This window comes from Macrotis lagotis, chromosome 7 (assembly GCF_037893015.1).
Source record: "Macrotis lagotis isolate mMagLag1 chromosome 7, bilby.v1.9.chrom.fasta, whole genome shotgun sequence".
Taxonomy (NCBI): domain Eukaryota; kingdom Metazoa; phylum Chordata; class Mammalia; order Peramelemorphia; family Peramelidae; genus Macrotis; species Macrotis lagotis.
In genome coordinates, this window is record NC_133664.1 from 221,733,075 (window position 1) to 221,747,542 (window position 14,468).

The following is a 14,468-nucleotide window of genomic DNA, read 5'->3' on the forward strand; positions in this document are numbered from 1 at the left end:
ACAGTTCTAAAGTCTCCTGATCTCTTCCCCATGTGATCATGAAACAAACCTCTTAAAAGAAATCCGACCCACAAAACCCAGAAAGAAAAGTCAGGAGAAAGAACATCTACCTCAGGATTTGCCTCCAGCAGCAGCATTGGCCAAATTCGGGCGGGTGAGTCTGGGCTCAGAGGGAGGATCAGCCCTGATTAACCAGATTTAACAGCTGAATTGGAGCCGGGAGTCTGAGGGCCCGAGAGATGGACCTGCTGCTGGATCAGCAGTGGGGCTAGACAGCAGGGGTTTGAGTCAACTAGGGAGTAGAGGAACTGGTGTTTGTGCTGTCCCCCGGGGAGCTTGCGGACAGGGCTGGGGGGAAAGTTCCAGAGCAGGAGAGCTGGGGACACCATCCCTGGACTCCTCTGGTCTGAGGAATGCAGAGTCCCTTTACAGCTCAGACCTCTTGCCACCTAAACAAATGCAAACTACTTCTGCCTCAGGCCCAGGTGTGTGAGCAGAAGAACCAGCCCAGCTGAGTAATAACCTCAGGCCAGGGTAAAGAGCACCACACCATTGATTGAAGGCAAAAGAATTCAATAGCTCTAACTTCTCCCTTCAAGCAAAGGGAGAAGGCCACAATCAAGGTCACAGACACTCCAGAGAAAGGAACCAACACCTCATACTGGCCAGCCAGAGAAATTGCACTCAGTGAGTAAAGCCTTTAGCAATCCCAAGCCCCTGTGAACCAGCCCCTCCCCAGCTCAAAGTCTTAGCAAAATGAAGAAGGATCAGTGGAAAGGTGGATCCATAGAAAAATTCTTGGAAGGGACAGACCCTAACTCAAAAAGACCTGGAACCTCCGAGGAGAATACGATCTGGTCTTCAGCACAGAAAGACTTCCTTGAAGAAACAAGGAAGGACCTTAAAAATCAACTGGAAAATTTGGGAGAGACAATTAATACCTTGCAACAAGAAAACAAAACCTTAGAAAGTACAATTGGAAAAATACAAAAGGAGAATAAATCTCTCAGATCATCAGTTGGACAATTAGAAAATGAGAATAATTTTCTCAGATCCTCCATTGGGAAAATGCAAAAAGAAAATAATTCTCTCAAAACCTCAATTGGTCAAATGGAAAGCTCTGTCAAAAGTAGAATTGACCAGTTGGAAAAGGAGTTGCAAAAGGTTAATGAAGAAAACTCCCCCCTCAAAAAAAAGAATGGAGTATACAGAAACTAATGACTCCATGAGACAGCAAGAGTCAGTTAAACAAAATCAAAAACTAGAAAAAATAGAAGAAAATGTAAAATACCTCATCAACAAAACCACTGGCCTTGAGAATAGATCGAGGAGGGGCAACCTGAAAATTATAGGACTTCCTGAAAACATTGAAAAGAAAAAAAGCCTGGACTTAATAGTACAGGATCTAGTGATGGAAAACTGCCCTAACATCATGGAACCAGAGGGCAAAGTAGTTGTTGAAAGAGTACATCGATCCCCCACCAGAAAAAGATCCTAAAATGAAAAAACCAAGGAATGTTGTGGCCAAATTCCAGAACAATCAAATAAAGGAGAAAATCCTGCAAGCAGCCAGAAAGAAACAATTTAAGTATCAAGTAGCTACAGTAAGGATCACGCAGGACCTGGATGCATCAAAATTAAGGGATCGAAGGGCCTGGAACAAGATATTTCGAAGAGCAAGAGAGCTTGGAATGCAGACAAGAATCTACTTTCCCACAAAGCTGAGCTTTCACTTCCAGGGGAAAAGATGGATATTTAATGAACTGGAAGAATAACAAATATTCCTGATGAAAAGACCAGAGCTAAACAGAAAATTTGGACATCAAACAGGAGGTTCAAGAGATACATGAAAAGGTTAAAAAAAGGGGGGGCAGTAAAAGGGGGAAAAATGTGATCCAGTAAGTTGAAACTGGCTATATCCCAGCATGGGGGAAAAGATTCTCATAAATCTTGAGAATAGTAACTCTAACAGAGAGAATATACCTAGCCAGAAATGAAAGACACTCATGACCTATCCATGAGACTGCTATCTAAAGAGATGTAACTGGCTTTAAGCGCACTTGGGAGAAAGACTCTAATAACTCTCAGGAGTTTTGACTCTATTCAATAGAATATACTGAACTAGAAGGGACAGACACTCACAATTTTCTATGACTTAGATAGAATGATCTAAAAAACACTACCTCCTTAAAAAGGGGGACAGGAAAGAGACATGAGGAGGGAGGGGAATGAATGGGGTAAATCTCATTACACTAAGAGGTACAAAAAACCTATGGTAATAGAGGGGAAGAAGGGAGCAGATGAGAAACATCTGAATCTTCTTCTCATCAGACTTGGCTTAAAGTCAACCTACACATACTCAGTTAACTTATAAAACACCTAACCTTTCAAGTATTAAAAGGGGAAAAGAAGAGGGGGAATGGAGAAAGGGAAGGGGAGTAGGGAGAAAAAGGTAGAAATAACAAAAGGAAGGTAAGGGAAAAAGGGAAAGGGGAAAGAAAGAGGAAGGTGTGATATAGGAGGGGAAGCACACTGAAGGGGGTGGTATTCAGAAACAAAACACTCAGGAATATGGATAAGGGGGGGAAGGGAGAAAAATACAAACAGGGAAGAAAGTATGGAGGGCAATAAAGAATTAGTAATCATAACTTTGAATGTGAATGGGATGAACTCTCCCTTAAAACGTAAGCAAATAGCAGAATGGATTAAAAACCAGAACATGACAATATGCTGCTTACAAGAAACTCATTTGAAGCAGAGAGATAGATATAAAGTAATGGTAAAAGGGTGGAGGAAAATATATTTTGCTTCAGCTGAAGTAAAAAAAGCAGGGGTAGCAATCCTTATCTCAGACAAAGCAGCAGCAAAAATAGATAGTGTTAAAAGAGATAAGGAAGGAAACTTTATTCTCCTAAAAGGTACCATAGACAATAAAATCATTTCAATACTGAATATATATGCACCCAATGGGAGAGCATCCAAATTCTTAGAGGAGAAGCTGAAAGAACTACAGGAAGACATAGACCACAAAACTCTGCTAGTGGGAGACCTCAACCTCCTGCTCTCAGATCTAGATAAATCAAATCATAAAAATAAACAAGAAAGAATTTAAGGAGGTAGATAGATTGTTAGAAAAATTAGATATGGTAGACTTATGGAGGAAACTGAACAGGGTTAGAAAGGAATATACCTTTTTCTCTGCAGTACATGGAACTTATGCAAAAATTGACAATGTACTAAGACATAAAAACCTAATGATCAACTGCAGAAAGGCAGAAATAGTGAATACATCTTTCTCAGATCACAATCCAATTAAAGTCATATGCAATATTGAGCCAAGGAAATATAGACCCAGAACTAATTGGTAACTGAATAACCTCATTTTAAAGAATAAGTGGCCCAAAAAACAATACAAAGAATTAACCATTTTATCCTAGATAATGATAATAATGAAACAACATACCAAAAGTTATGGGATTCATTCAAAGCAACTCTCAGGGGATATATTATAGTTCTAAATGCTTACATGACTAAATTGGAGAAACAGGAAATCAATTAACTAAATATACAACTAAAAAAATTAGAGAAAGAACAAATCAAAAATCCCCAATTAAATACCAAATTAGAAATTATAAAAATTAAAGGAGAAATCAATAAAATCGAAAGCAAAAAAACTATTGAATTAATAAATAAAATCAAAAGTTGGTATTATAAAAAAACAATAAAATTGATAAACCTCTGGTCAATTTGATTTAAAAAAAAGAAAACCAAATTCCTAGTATCATAAATGAAAAAGGTGAACTCACCACCAATGAGGAGGAAATTAAAGTAATAACTTGAAATTATTTTGCCCAACTCTATGCCAGTAAATTTAATGATCTAAGTGAAATGGATGAATATTTACAAAAATATAAGTTGCCCAGGTTAGATGAAGAAAAGATTAAATACCTAAACAACCCTATCTCAGAAAAAGAAATTCAACAAGCAATCACTGAACTCCCTAAAAAGAAATCTCCAGGGCCTGATGGATTCACAAGTGAATTCTACCAAACATTTAAGGAACAATTGGTTCCAATTCTATATAAACTCTTTGGAAAAATAAGGAAAGACGGAACTCTGCCTAACTCTTTCTATGAAACCAATATGGTGCTGTTACCTTCATCAGGAAGAGTTAAAACAGAGAAAGAAAATTATAGACCTATCTCTCTGATGAATATAGATGCAAAAATCTTAAATAAAATCTTAGCAAAACAATTACAAGTCATCTCTAGGATAATACATTATGATCAAGTAGGATTTATTCCAGGAATGCAGGGTTGGTTCAATATTAGGAAAACTGTTAGTATACTCAATTATATCAACAACAAACCTATCAGAAATCATATGATCATATCAATAGATGCTGAAAAAGCTTTTGACAAAATACAGCATCCATTCCTATTAAACACACTAGAGAGTATAGGAACAAATGGACTGTTCCTTAAAATAATTAGCAGTATCTATCTGAAACCATCAACAAGCATTATATTCAATGGGGAGAGGCTAGAGGCATTCCCAATAAGATCAGGGGTGAAACAAGGGTGCCCATTATCACCACTACTATTCAATATTGTATTAGAAATGTTAGCTTCAGCAATTAGAGAAGAAAAAGAAATTGAAGGAATTAGAATTGGGAAGGAAGAGACAAAATTGTCACTCTTTGCAGATGACATGATGGTCTACCTAGAAAATCCCAAGAAACCATCCCAAAAAAGTACTGGAAACAATTAGCAATTTTAGCAAAGTTGCAGGTTATAAAATAAACCCTCATAAATACTCAACTTTTCTATATATGTCTAGCAAGATACAGCAGGAAGAGCTAGAAAGAGAAATCCCATTCAAAGTAACCTCAGACAATATAAAATACTTGGGAGTCTATTTCCTAAGACAGACTCAGAATCTTTTTGAAAATAATTATAAAACACTTCTCACACAAATTAAATCAGATTTAAATAACTTTGCAAATATCAACTGCTCATGGATAGATAGAGCTAATATAATAAAAATGACAATTCTACCAAAACTAAACTATCTGTTAAGTGCCCTACCAATCAAAATTTCAAAAAATTAATTTAATGAGTGAGAAAAAATTGTTAGTAAATTCATATGGAGAAATAAAAAGTCAAGAATTGCCAGGAGCTTAATGAAAAAAAAGTGCAAAAGATGGTAGCTCAGCCCTACCTGATCTAAAATTTTATTATAAAGCATCAATCATCAAAACTGTTTGGTATTGGCTAAGAAATAGAGTGGTAGACCAGTGGAATAGACTTGGTGCAAAAGCAGGAGATGATTATAGTAATCTGCTGTTTGATAAACCCAAAGAGTCCAGCCACTGGGATAAAAACTCCCTCTTTGATAAAAACTGCTGGGATAATTGGAAATTAGCATGGAAGAAACTTAGATTAGACCAACACCTAACACCCTTTACCAAGATAAGATCCAAATGGTTACAGGACATAGACATAAAAAACAATACTATAAGCAAATTAGAAGATCAAGGACTAGTTGACCTGTCAGATCTATGGAAAGGGGAGCAGTTTATGACTAAGGAAGAGTTGGAGAACATCACCAAAAACCAATTAGATTATTTTGATTACATTAAATTAAAAAGCTTCTGCACAGATAAAACCACTGTAACCAAGATCAAAAGAAATGTAGCAAATTGAGAAACAATCTTTACAACTAATGATTCTGACAAAGGACTCATTTCTAAAATAGAGAACTGAGATCATATTTTTTAAAACAAAAAGCCATTCCCCAATTAACAAATGGTCAAAGGATATGCAAAGGCAATTTACTGATGAGGAAATCAAAGCAATTCATAGCCATATGAAAAAATGCTTTAAATCATTACTTATTAGAGAAATGCAAATTAAAGCTTCTCTGAGGTACCACCTCACACCTTTCAGATTAGCCAGTATGACCAGAAAGGATAACGATCATTGTTGGAAGGGTTGTGGGAAATCTGGGACACTATTACACTGTTGGTGGAGCTGTGAACTCATCCAGCCCTTCCAGAGAGCTATTTGGAACTATGCCCAAAGGGCAACAAAAATGTGCATACCCTTTGACCCAGCAATACCACTAATGGGTCTATATCCTGAAGACATGATGAAAAAGGGTAAAAACATTACTTGTACAAAAATATTTATAGCAGCCCTGTTTGTGGTGGCAAAGAATTGGAAATCAAGTAAATGTCCTCCAATTGGGGAATGGCTTAGCAAACTGTGGTATATGTATGTCATGGAACACTATTGTTCTATGAGAAACCAGGAGGGATGGGATTTCAGGGAAGCCTGGAGGGATTTGCATGAACTGATGCTGAGTGAGATTAGCAGAACCAGAAAAACACTGTACACCCTAACAGCAACATGGGAGTGATGATCAACCTTGAAGGACTCGCTCATCCCATCAGTGAAACAGTGGGGAGCAATTTTGGGCTGTCTGCAAAGGAGAGTGCCATCTGTATCCAGATAAGGAGCTGTGGAATTTGAACAAAGTTCAAGGACTGTTGCCTTCAATTTAGAAAAACACAGATATCTTATTGTCTGATCTTGTTACCTCTTAGACTTCTTGTCTCTTCTCTAAGGATATGATTTCTCTCTCATCACACCCAATTTGCATCATGGTACAACATGGAAACAAAACAGATTATCTTCCATGGAGGGGTGGGGGGAGGGAAGTTAGATTGGTGGAAAAATTGTAAAACTCAAATAATATCTTTAATAAAAATTAATTTAAAAAAAAGAAAAATTAGAAGAAAATGTGTAACATCTCATTGAAAACAGGGAAACAGATTTAGGAAAGATAATTTTTTAAATTATTGGAATACCTGAAAGTCATGATTAGGAAAAGAGCCTTGACATCATTTTCAAAGAATTATTACAGGAAAATTGCCCTGATATCCTAGAAGCAGAGGGCAAAATAGAAATGGAGAGAATCCACCAATCCCCCCAAGAAAGAGATCCTAAAAAACCAACCCCTAGGAATATTATAGCCAAATTCCAGAACTCCCAAGTCAAAGAGAAAATATTACTAGCAGCCAGAAGGACACAATTCAAATATCGTGGAGCTGCAGTCAGGATCACACAGGACTTAGCAGCAACTATATTAAAAGCTCGTAGGACTTGGAATATAATATACTGGAAGGCAAAAGAGCTTAGAATGCCACCAAGAATCAACTACCCAGCAAAACTGAATGTCTTCTTCCAGAGGAAAAAGATGGACTTTCGATGAACCAGGGGAATTTCAAATATTCCTGTTGGAATGGACAGAGCTGAACAGAAGGTTTGATCTTCAAATACAGGACTCAGGTGAAGCATAGAGAGTGGAGGAAAAAGGGGGAAATATGAGGAACTTAATGATGATGAACTGCATGTATTCCTGCATAGAAAAATGACACTAATAATACTCATATAAACCTTCTCAGTTAATAGAGCAGGTAGAAGGAGCTTTTATAGTTGAAGCACAGGAGAAAGTTGAATTTGAAGATAAAATATGGTGTAAAAATAGAGTCAATAGAAAAAAGAGAAATGTAATGGGAGAAAGAAAAAGGAGAGGGGGGAATAGGCCAATATATTTCATGTAATAAGATTTTTCTTTATTCCAATGAGCTATTGCAATGATATGGAAGGGAGGAAGGCAAGGGGGAATGAGGGAATCTTCACTCTCATCAGAGGTGGCTAGGAGATGAAACAGCATATATACTCAATGGAGTATAGGCATCTGGAGTAAGAAGGAGAAGGGGAAGATGGGGGGAGGGGGGATGTGAGTGATAGAGGAGAGGATGGATGGGGGGCAGGGAGTGGTCAGATTTTCTTTTTTACCTTCTTGCAAGGGGCTGGGATTGGATAGCCTGTCCGGGACCATAGTGCTAGGTGGATGCTGGGCCTAAGGGTTGGTAGCGGGGCTTGGGGCCTCTTGGCCCCAGGGCCAGGGATCTGTCTGCTACACCACTGAGCTACCCTACAGCAGAGTCAGAGTGAAAGGAGGGAAAAAATATAGTACATCGTAGTGGAGAAATACAAAAGGAGGGAGTTGCAATTAGCAATGGCAATGGTTGAAAAATATGGAAGTAACTTTTGTGATGGACTTATCATAAAGAATGTGATCCATCCGTGACAGAGTTGTTGGTGTTAGAACAAAGACTGAAGCACATTTTTTATTATTATTATTTGGGGGGGGAGGTGCAGGGCAAATGGGGCTGGGTGGCCTGCCTGGGGCCGCATAGCAGGGTGATCTTTGGGTGTCTGAGGCCAGATTTGGACCCAGGTGCTCCTGGCTCAGGGGCTAATGCTCTGTCTGCCACCCAGCCACCCCTACTATTATTATTATTTTATTTTATTTTATTTTGGGTCTTTTTTTTTCTTTTTTTGGTTTTTTGCAGGGCAGTAGGGTTGGGGTGGCTTGCAGGTCACATGACTGGGTGATTGTTGGGTGTATGGGGCCAGATATGGGCTCAGGTGCTTCTGGCTCCAGGGAGGGTGCTCCATCCATTGTGCCACCTGGCCATACCTACAATTATTACTATTATTTTTTTTTAATTTGAATTTTTTTCTCTCCCCTTTATCACTCAAGTGAGTCTATGTTTTGGGGGGAGAGGGGGTATTTTATTTACTCTTAAACAAGAATATTTTATTAATGTATAAAAGCATTATTTTTACAAAATGAGAATAAATAAATATTAAATATTAAAAAAAAAGACTGGGTTCTTCTATTCTCCTTTCCTCTTTGGATTACTCAATGTTTGATCAGGCCCAGGTAATCCTCTTCATCTGAGACTTTTTGAGTTTGGCTGTTTCAAACAATCAACTTAGAGAGAGGGAACTAATTTTTTTCTTTTTTCACCTGTAAAATCCTTCCATTACAATGAAAGAGTAGCCATGGTAGAACCATAGAATCACAGTTATGAATCCCCTCTATCACTTACCAGAAAAGTGATCTGTTTGAAGACCTTCAAAGAGGGGAACCACTGTCTCTCAAGGAAGCCCATTGAGCTTGTGGACATCTGTAATTATCAGGAAGATTGTCCTGACAGCAAACCTAAATTTGGCTCTTTTCCATTTCAAACCATTGCTCTTGGTTCTGGGTCCAAAGAGAACAAATCTAATTCCTCCTCCCCCTGTCAGCCCTTCAGATACTATAAGATAACCATTAAGTCCTCCCCTCCTCTGAAGTTTTTGGTTCTTTAGGTTAAACAGCCCCAGTTCCTCCACCTGGTCTACCATGACATGGAGGCTGTTTTCAAGCTGGTTCCCACTTGTAGGCCCTCTTCAGCATTCTTTCCTAATATTTGATGTCCAGAAATATTACAGCCTTGAAGATATAACTAAAAGAAGACAGAGTGTAGTCAAGTGTTCTTCCAAGACTCTTAGCTAAATGTATTAGCAGAAATGGTTCTGTGTTCTCTTTCAAAGTACGGATTATTCCATTTTTTTGGTTTTCCATCTCTAAGACCTAACATAGTATTTAACAAAATAGGCATTAGGTACTTATTGATTGGTTTGTTGATTGATTGATTGATCATATGTGCTTAATTAACCTGATTCCAATCTGACACCTGAAGTGTATCCTGGGGTTACATTGCTCCCTTTCTAACTTACCCCTCAGATCCCAATATTTTGAATGGAGTCTACATGTCAGAAGCCTTAAACCCTGTTTTTGTGAAGAATTTCCAAAGAGATCCCACACTGACCTGGCAGTATTTTGGCAGCTCATCTGGATTCTTCAGACTCTATCCAGGTATGAAAATGGTGAGGCAGTGAGAGGGTGTGCAAATGTGCTTTCTAGATCTATGCTTCCCTGGGGAGATTCTCCTTGGAGGTCATGGAAGCTCAGGCATACCTAAGTCAGAACAAAACCTAAACAAAAAGTATTGTCCAGTGCTATACATGCTGAGGCGCACGCACACAACTATGACAATATTGACATTTATATAGCACTGTAAAGCTAACAAAGAATTTTGTTTGCGTTATCCCATGTGATCCTCACAAAAGCCCTGTGAAATAGGTACTATAAACACATACAGCTGAAATGGTTAAACCCCCTACATCTCAACTTTCCCCATTTCCACTTCAATGTAGTGTGGATTGGCAATAAAAAATTAAATGGGAATTGGGTGGGGGGAGTTTTGTGAAAAAAAAAATGATGCAACAAGGCCAGCAGATGACAGGAAAAAGTTTAGAAACTCTAAAATGTATGAAATATATTTATGGTATTGTATAATATCAACATGTTATCTTTTAATGCCATGATAATTCAGACTTCTCTTGAACAAAATGCAGAACAAAAAAATTTTACATGGACTTTTCACATCACAGGAGCACCACACACCTAACCCCCTCACTATGGAAGGGATGACTGAAGTAATAGAAATAAGTGTTGTTCACACTTTTGAGGAGAGACAGGATGAAAGGAGAGAGAATAGAATAAATGGGAGGGGGAATAGGATGCAATAGCAATTGTGGGGAAAAAAATATTGAAGCAATTTCTCTGATGGACTTATGATAAAGAATGCTATCCATCCCAAAGAAAGATCTACTTGTGTCTGAATACAGACTGAAGCACATTTTTTTTTCTCATTTTACTTTTCTTGAGGCTTCTCTTTCTTTGTGGGGGAGATTAAATTTACTTTTACAACATGACCTATAAAAAAGAAAAGAAATAAATGTTATTATCCCCATTTTACAGGGAAGACAATTGAGACTCAGGCAAATGATTTGTTCATAGTTCCACATCTCAAGAATGGCAGGGGCAGGATTCAAATCCAATTCTTTCTTATCCTATATCCTATATCTTTTTTTTTTAGGTTTTTGCAAGGCAAATGGGGTTAAGTGGCTTGCCCAATGCCTCACAGCTAGGTAATTATTAAGTGTCTGAGGCCAGATTTGAACTCAGGTACTCCTGACTTCAGGGCTGGTGCTCTATCCACTGCGCCACCTAGCCACCTAGCCACCCCCTATATCCTATATCTTTGACACCATCAAATATATTCATCTTAGGACAAAGTACAGCACTTGGACAACCGAATTTCCCAAGTATTTAGACTGATAGAATCACACAGATCTAGGTTCTTAATTAGTTGTGCAGACATAGTGGCAGCTAACTAGTTGTGTATTGCTCCTCATCACTGAGTCTCTTTCCTGATCTATAAAATGGTGGTAATAATATCTATAGGTGGTACAGTGGATAGAGTGGATAGACTCATCTTCCTAAGTTCAAATCTAGTCTCAGACACTTATTATTTGTATGACCCCGGGCAAGTCGCTAAACCCTTAGTTCCTCATCTGTAAAATGAACCAAAGAAGGAAATGGTAAACCACTCCAATATCTTTGTCAAGAAAATCCCAAATACTTTAAGAAGGTTTGCAAACAATTTAGCAACAACAATATCTGAAATCCTTACCTCATATAGGTGTTGATGGGGCTTAAGAGAGTTAATGTTCTTCAGGTATTTTATAAGTCTTAAAGAACTAGATAAATGTCAACTTTTTTTTTAAGACATATAACCCAATGGGAAATATAGGATAAAATGAAATATGATTCTCAAAGATTTTGGAATCTAGTTGGAGTGGAGACATAGGCACATGAAATGCTAAATAATGCAAGACAACAGCAATAAAAAGATAGCAAGCCTGATAGTCAGAAAGGCCTTAGTTCTTCAAACCCATGTTCTTAGCTGTGTGAATTTAAGCAAGTTATTTAACCTCTGCCTATCTCAGTTTCCCCTTCTGTAAAATAGAAATAATCATAGCATTTACTCCCTTGGATTGTTGTGATGGTAAAAACAGGACAATATTTGTAAAATTCTTTGCAACATTAGAGAGCTAAAGAGAAAGATAGAAAAAGGCATTACTGTATTTATTTAAAATCAATGAATGAATGAGCACCTCACCTAAAAATATTGCCATTTAGGAAGATGATGCTTTCTCTTTAAAGCATTTTCCCCTGTATCCTGTTAGGATATAGAAACATCCCTATTTTTTCAAGATAGAACCAGAAATGAGAATTGACCATGTCTTGGTTTGTTTTATGTTAACTATGAACAGAATAGTCAACATACTGTTAAGAGTTAAAAAGAACTTTAGAAATCTAAACCAACTTCCTAGTCAACTAAGGAATCCTACCTACAGCAGAATAGCAACCTTCAAGCGTCATCTTGGACATTTCTGTTGACTGGGAAATTCAATATTTTATAAGGCATCCCATTTCATTTTCCTTATAGAAAAATTTTCTCCTTTGGAACAGAAAGCTGAATCCTTATCATCCTGTCAGACAAAGATCATGTTTTCCCTAAGTCTTTATCTGAGTAACTTCAGGCAAGTCAGTCTTCCTGGACTGCAGTTTCCTCATCTAGAAGATGTAGGTTAGACTAGATAGCCTCTCAAGTCTCTTCTAGCTCTAAATCTATGATCCTATGTCCTTATCACCATAATTCACATGAAATGGCTTCCAGACCATTCATCATTCTTATGTCCTCAATCCAATTCATAAATGTTCCTTCTAAAAATGTAGTGCCAAAACTCAAAACAATTTTAAAAAGTTTGCTGTAGGAAATGTGTAATAGGTCTGTTTCCCCTTGATCAGGACACAGCATCTTTATTAATCCAGCCCAAGAAGGCATTAACTCTTTCAATAATCATAAAATGGATCAATCAATCAATAAGCATTTTCTTAGTACCTACTAAGTACTAGACACTTATGAAGTACTGGATAGAGAAAGACAAAAATACTCTTCCCTCAAGGATATTACATTTTATTGGCAGAGACAGTACATATTAATATCAAAAGGATATATATTCTTACACAAGTTAGTCAGGACTAGAAAACCTTTTGTAAAGCAGGCATTGCTTGACTTTAGTCTTAAAAGAAAACCGAGGGGTGGCTAGGTGGTACAGTGGATAGAACACCAGCCCTGGAGTCAGGAGTACTTGAATTCAAATCCAGCCTCAGACACTTAATAATTACCTAGTCGTGTGGCCTTGGGCAAGCCACTTAATCCCATTTGCCTTGTAAAAAAAACTTAAAAAAAAAAGAAAGAAAACCAAGGCTCCCATGGGGTAGAGGCATAGACAGACAGAATCCCAGGTATGAATAATAACAAGTCCAAAGGCATAAGGAACTGTGTGAGGAACAAAAATTAGGCTTGTAAGACTGGACTATAGAGAGTTTGAAGGAGAGTGGTGAGTACATCTGGTAAGGTAGGATAAGGAAGCCACTGGAATTTAGAGAAAGGTCTAAACTCTGGGTGTGGTTGTGAGAGAAGAGAAGGGGGTATTATGGAAATGGAAATGGAAAAAAAATAGGTAACTGATTGTATATGGAAAAGGGAGAAAGAAAGAAGGAGAATGACATTGAGGTTAAGAACCTCAGTGACTGGGAGGATGATGATATCCTTAACAGCACTAGGAAAATTTAGAAGAAGAGTGGATTTGGAGGGAAATATAATGAGTTCCAATAATAATGATGGAAGGTTTGAGATGCCCATAGAACATATAGTTTAAAATGTCCACTAGGCAGTTGGCAATGTGAGAATAAATTTTAGGAGACAGATGATTTGCATAGAAGTAATAACAATTCGCAGAAACTTATGAGGTCACTAAAGAGCAAAGAGTAAAAAGAGAAGACTCAAGATGGAGCCTTGAGGTCCAGCCACAGTTAAAAGGCAGGATTCTAAGAAAGGGCACTCAAGCATTTAAGAGAAGTTGAAAAAGAGGGTCACTAGCATGGCACAGGACTGAGTCCAGAGTCACAACTAGGAAGGAGGTGTCCTTTGGAGCTCCCTAAGGATCTATGCTTGCACCTGTGATATTTTATATTTCTATTATTGTCTTGGAAAATGTATAGAAGTTATATTTTCAGATTTTTAGAAGCTATAGAGGTAGAAAGGAGAGCTATTACATTGGGTAACACAGTCAAGACCCCAAAACATCTTGAAAGGCTAGAATATTGGGACAAATTTTAATAAGATAAAATTTAGTAGAAATAAATAGTCTTATAAATCAACTTCAAATTTCAAAACTATAGGGGCGGCTAGGTGGCGCAGTGGATAGAGCACCGGCCCTGGAGTCAGGAGTACCTGAGTTCAAATCCAGCCTCAGACACTTAATAATTACCTAGCTGTGTGGCCTTGGGCAAGCCATTTAACCCCATTGCCTTGCAAAAACCTAAGAAAAAAAAATTTCAAAACTATAAAATGGAAGAGGAATAGCTAGGAAAGAGTTAATCCAAAAAAGATAGTACTAAAGAACTACAAACTCATTACAAATCAACAATTTGATAGTGAAACCCCCTAAAATTGATTTAATCTTGGGTTAAAACAGTAATAGCCCCACAGTGCCCATATCTTTTCTGGAGTATTGTGATCAACTTTGAATATCACATTTTAAGAAGGAGAGCAACCAAGATGGTGAAGAATCTTGAGTTTGTGT

General features: G+C 37.7%; 1 protein-coding gene across 1 annotated transcript in view; it reads left to right on the forward strand.

Moving 5' to 3' along the window:
- Positions 1–14,468, forward strand: part of CACNA2D4 (calcium voltage-gated channel auxiliary subunit alpha2delta 4) — a 182,620-nt gene that overhangs the window by 26,505 nt on the left and 141,647 nt on the right. Inside the window, exon 7 of the mRNA XM_074195336.1 lies at positions 9,649–9,780. Coding sequence (XP_074051437.1) covers positions 9,649–9,780 — 132 coding nt within the window. The remainder of the gene's footprint in view (positions 1–9,648; positions 9,781–14,468) is intronic.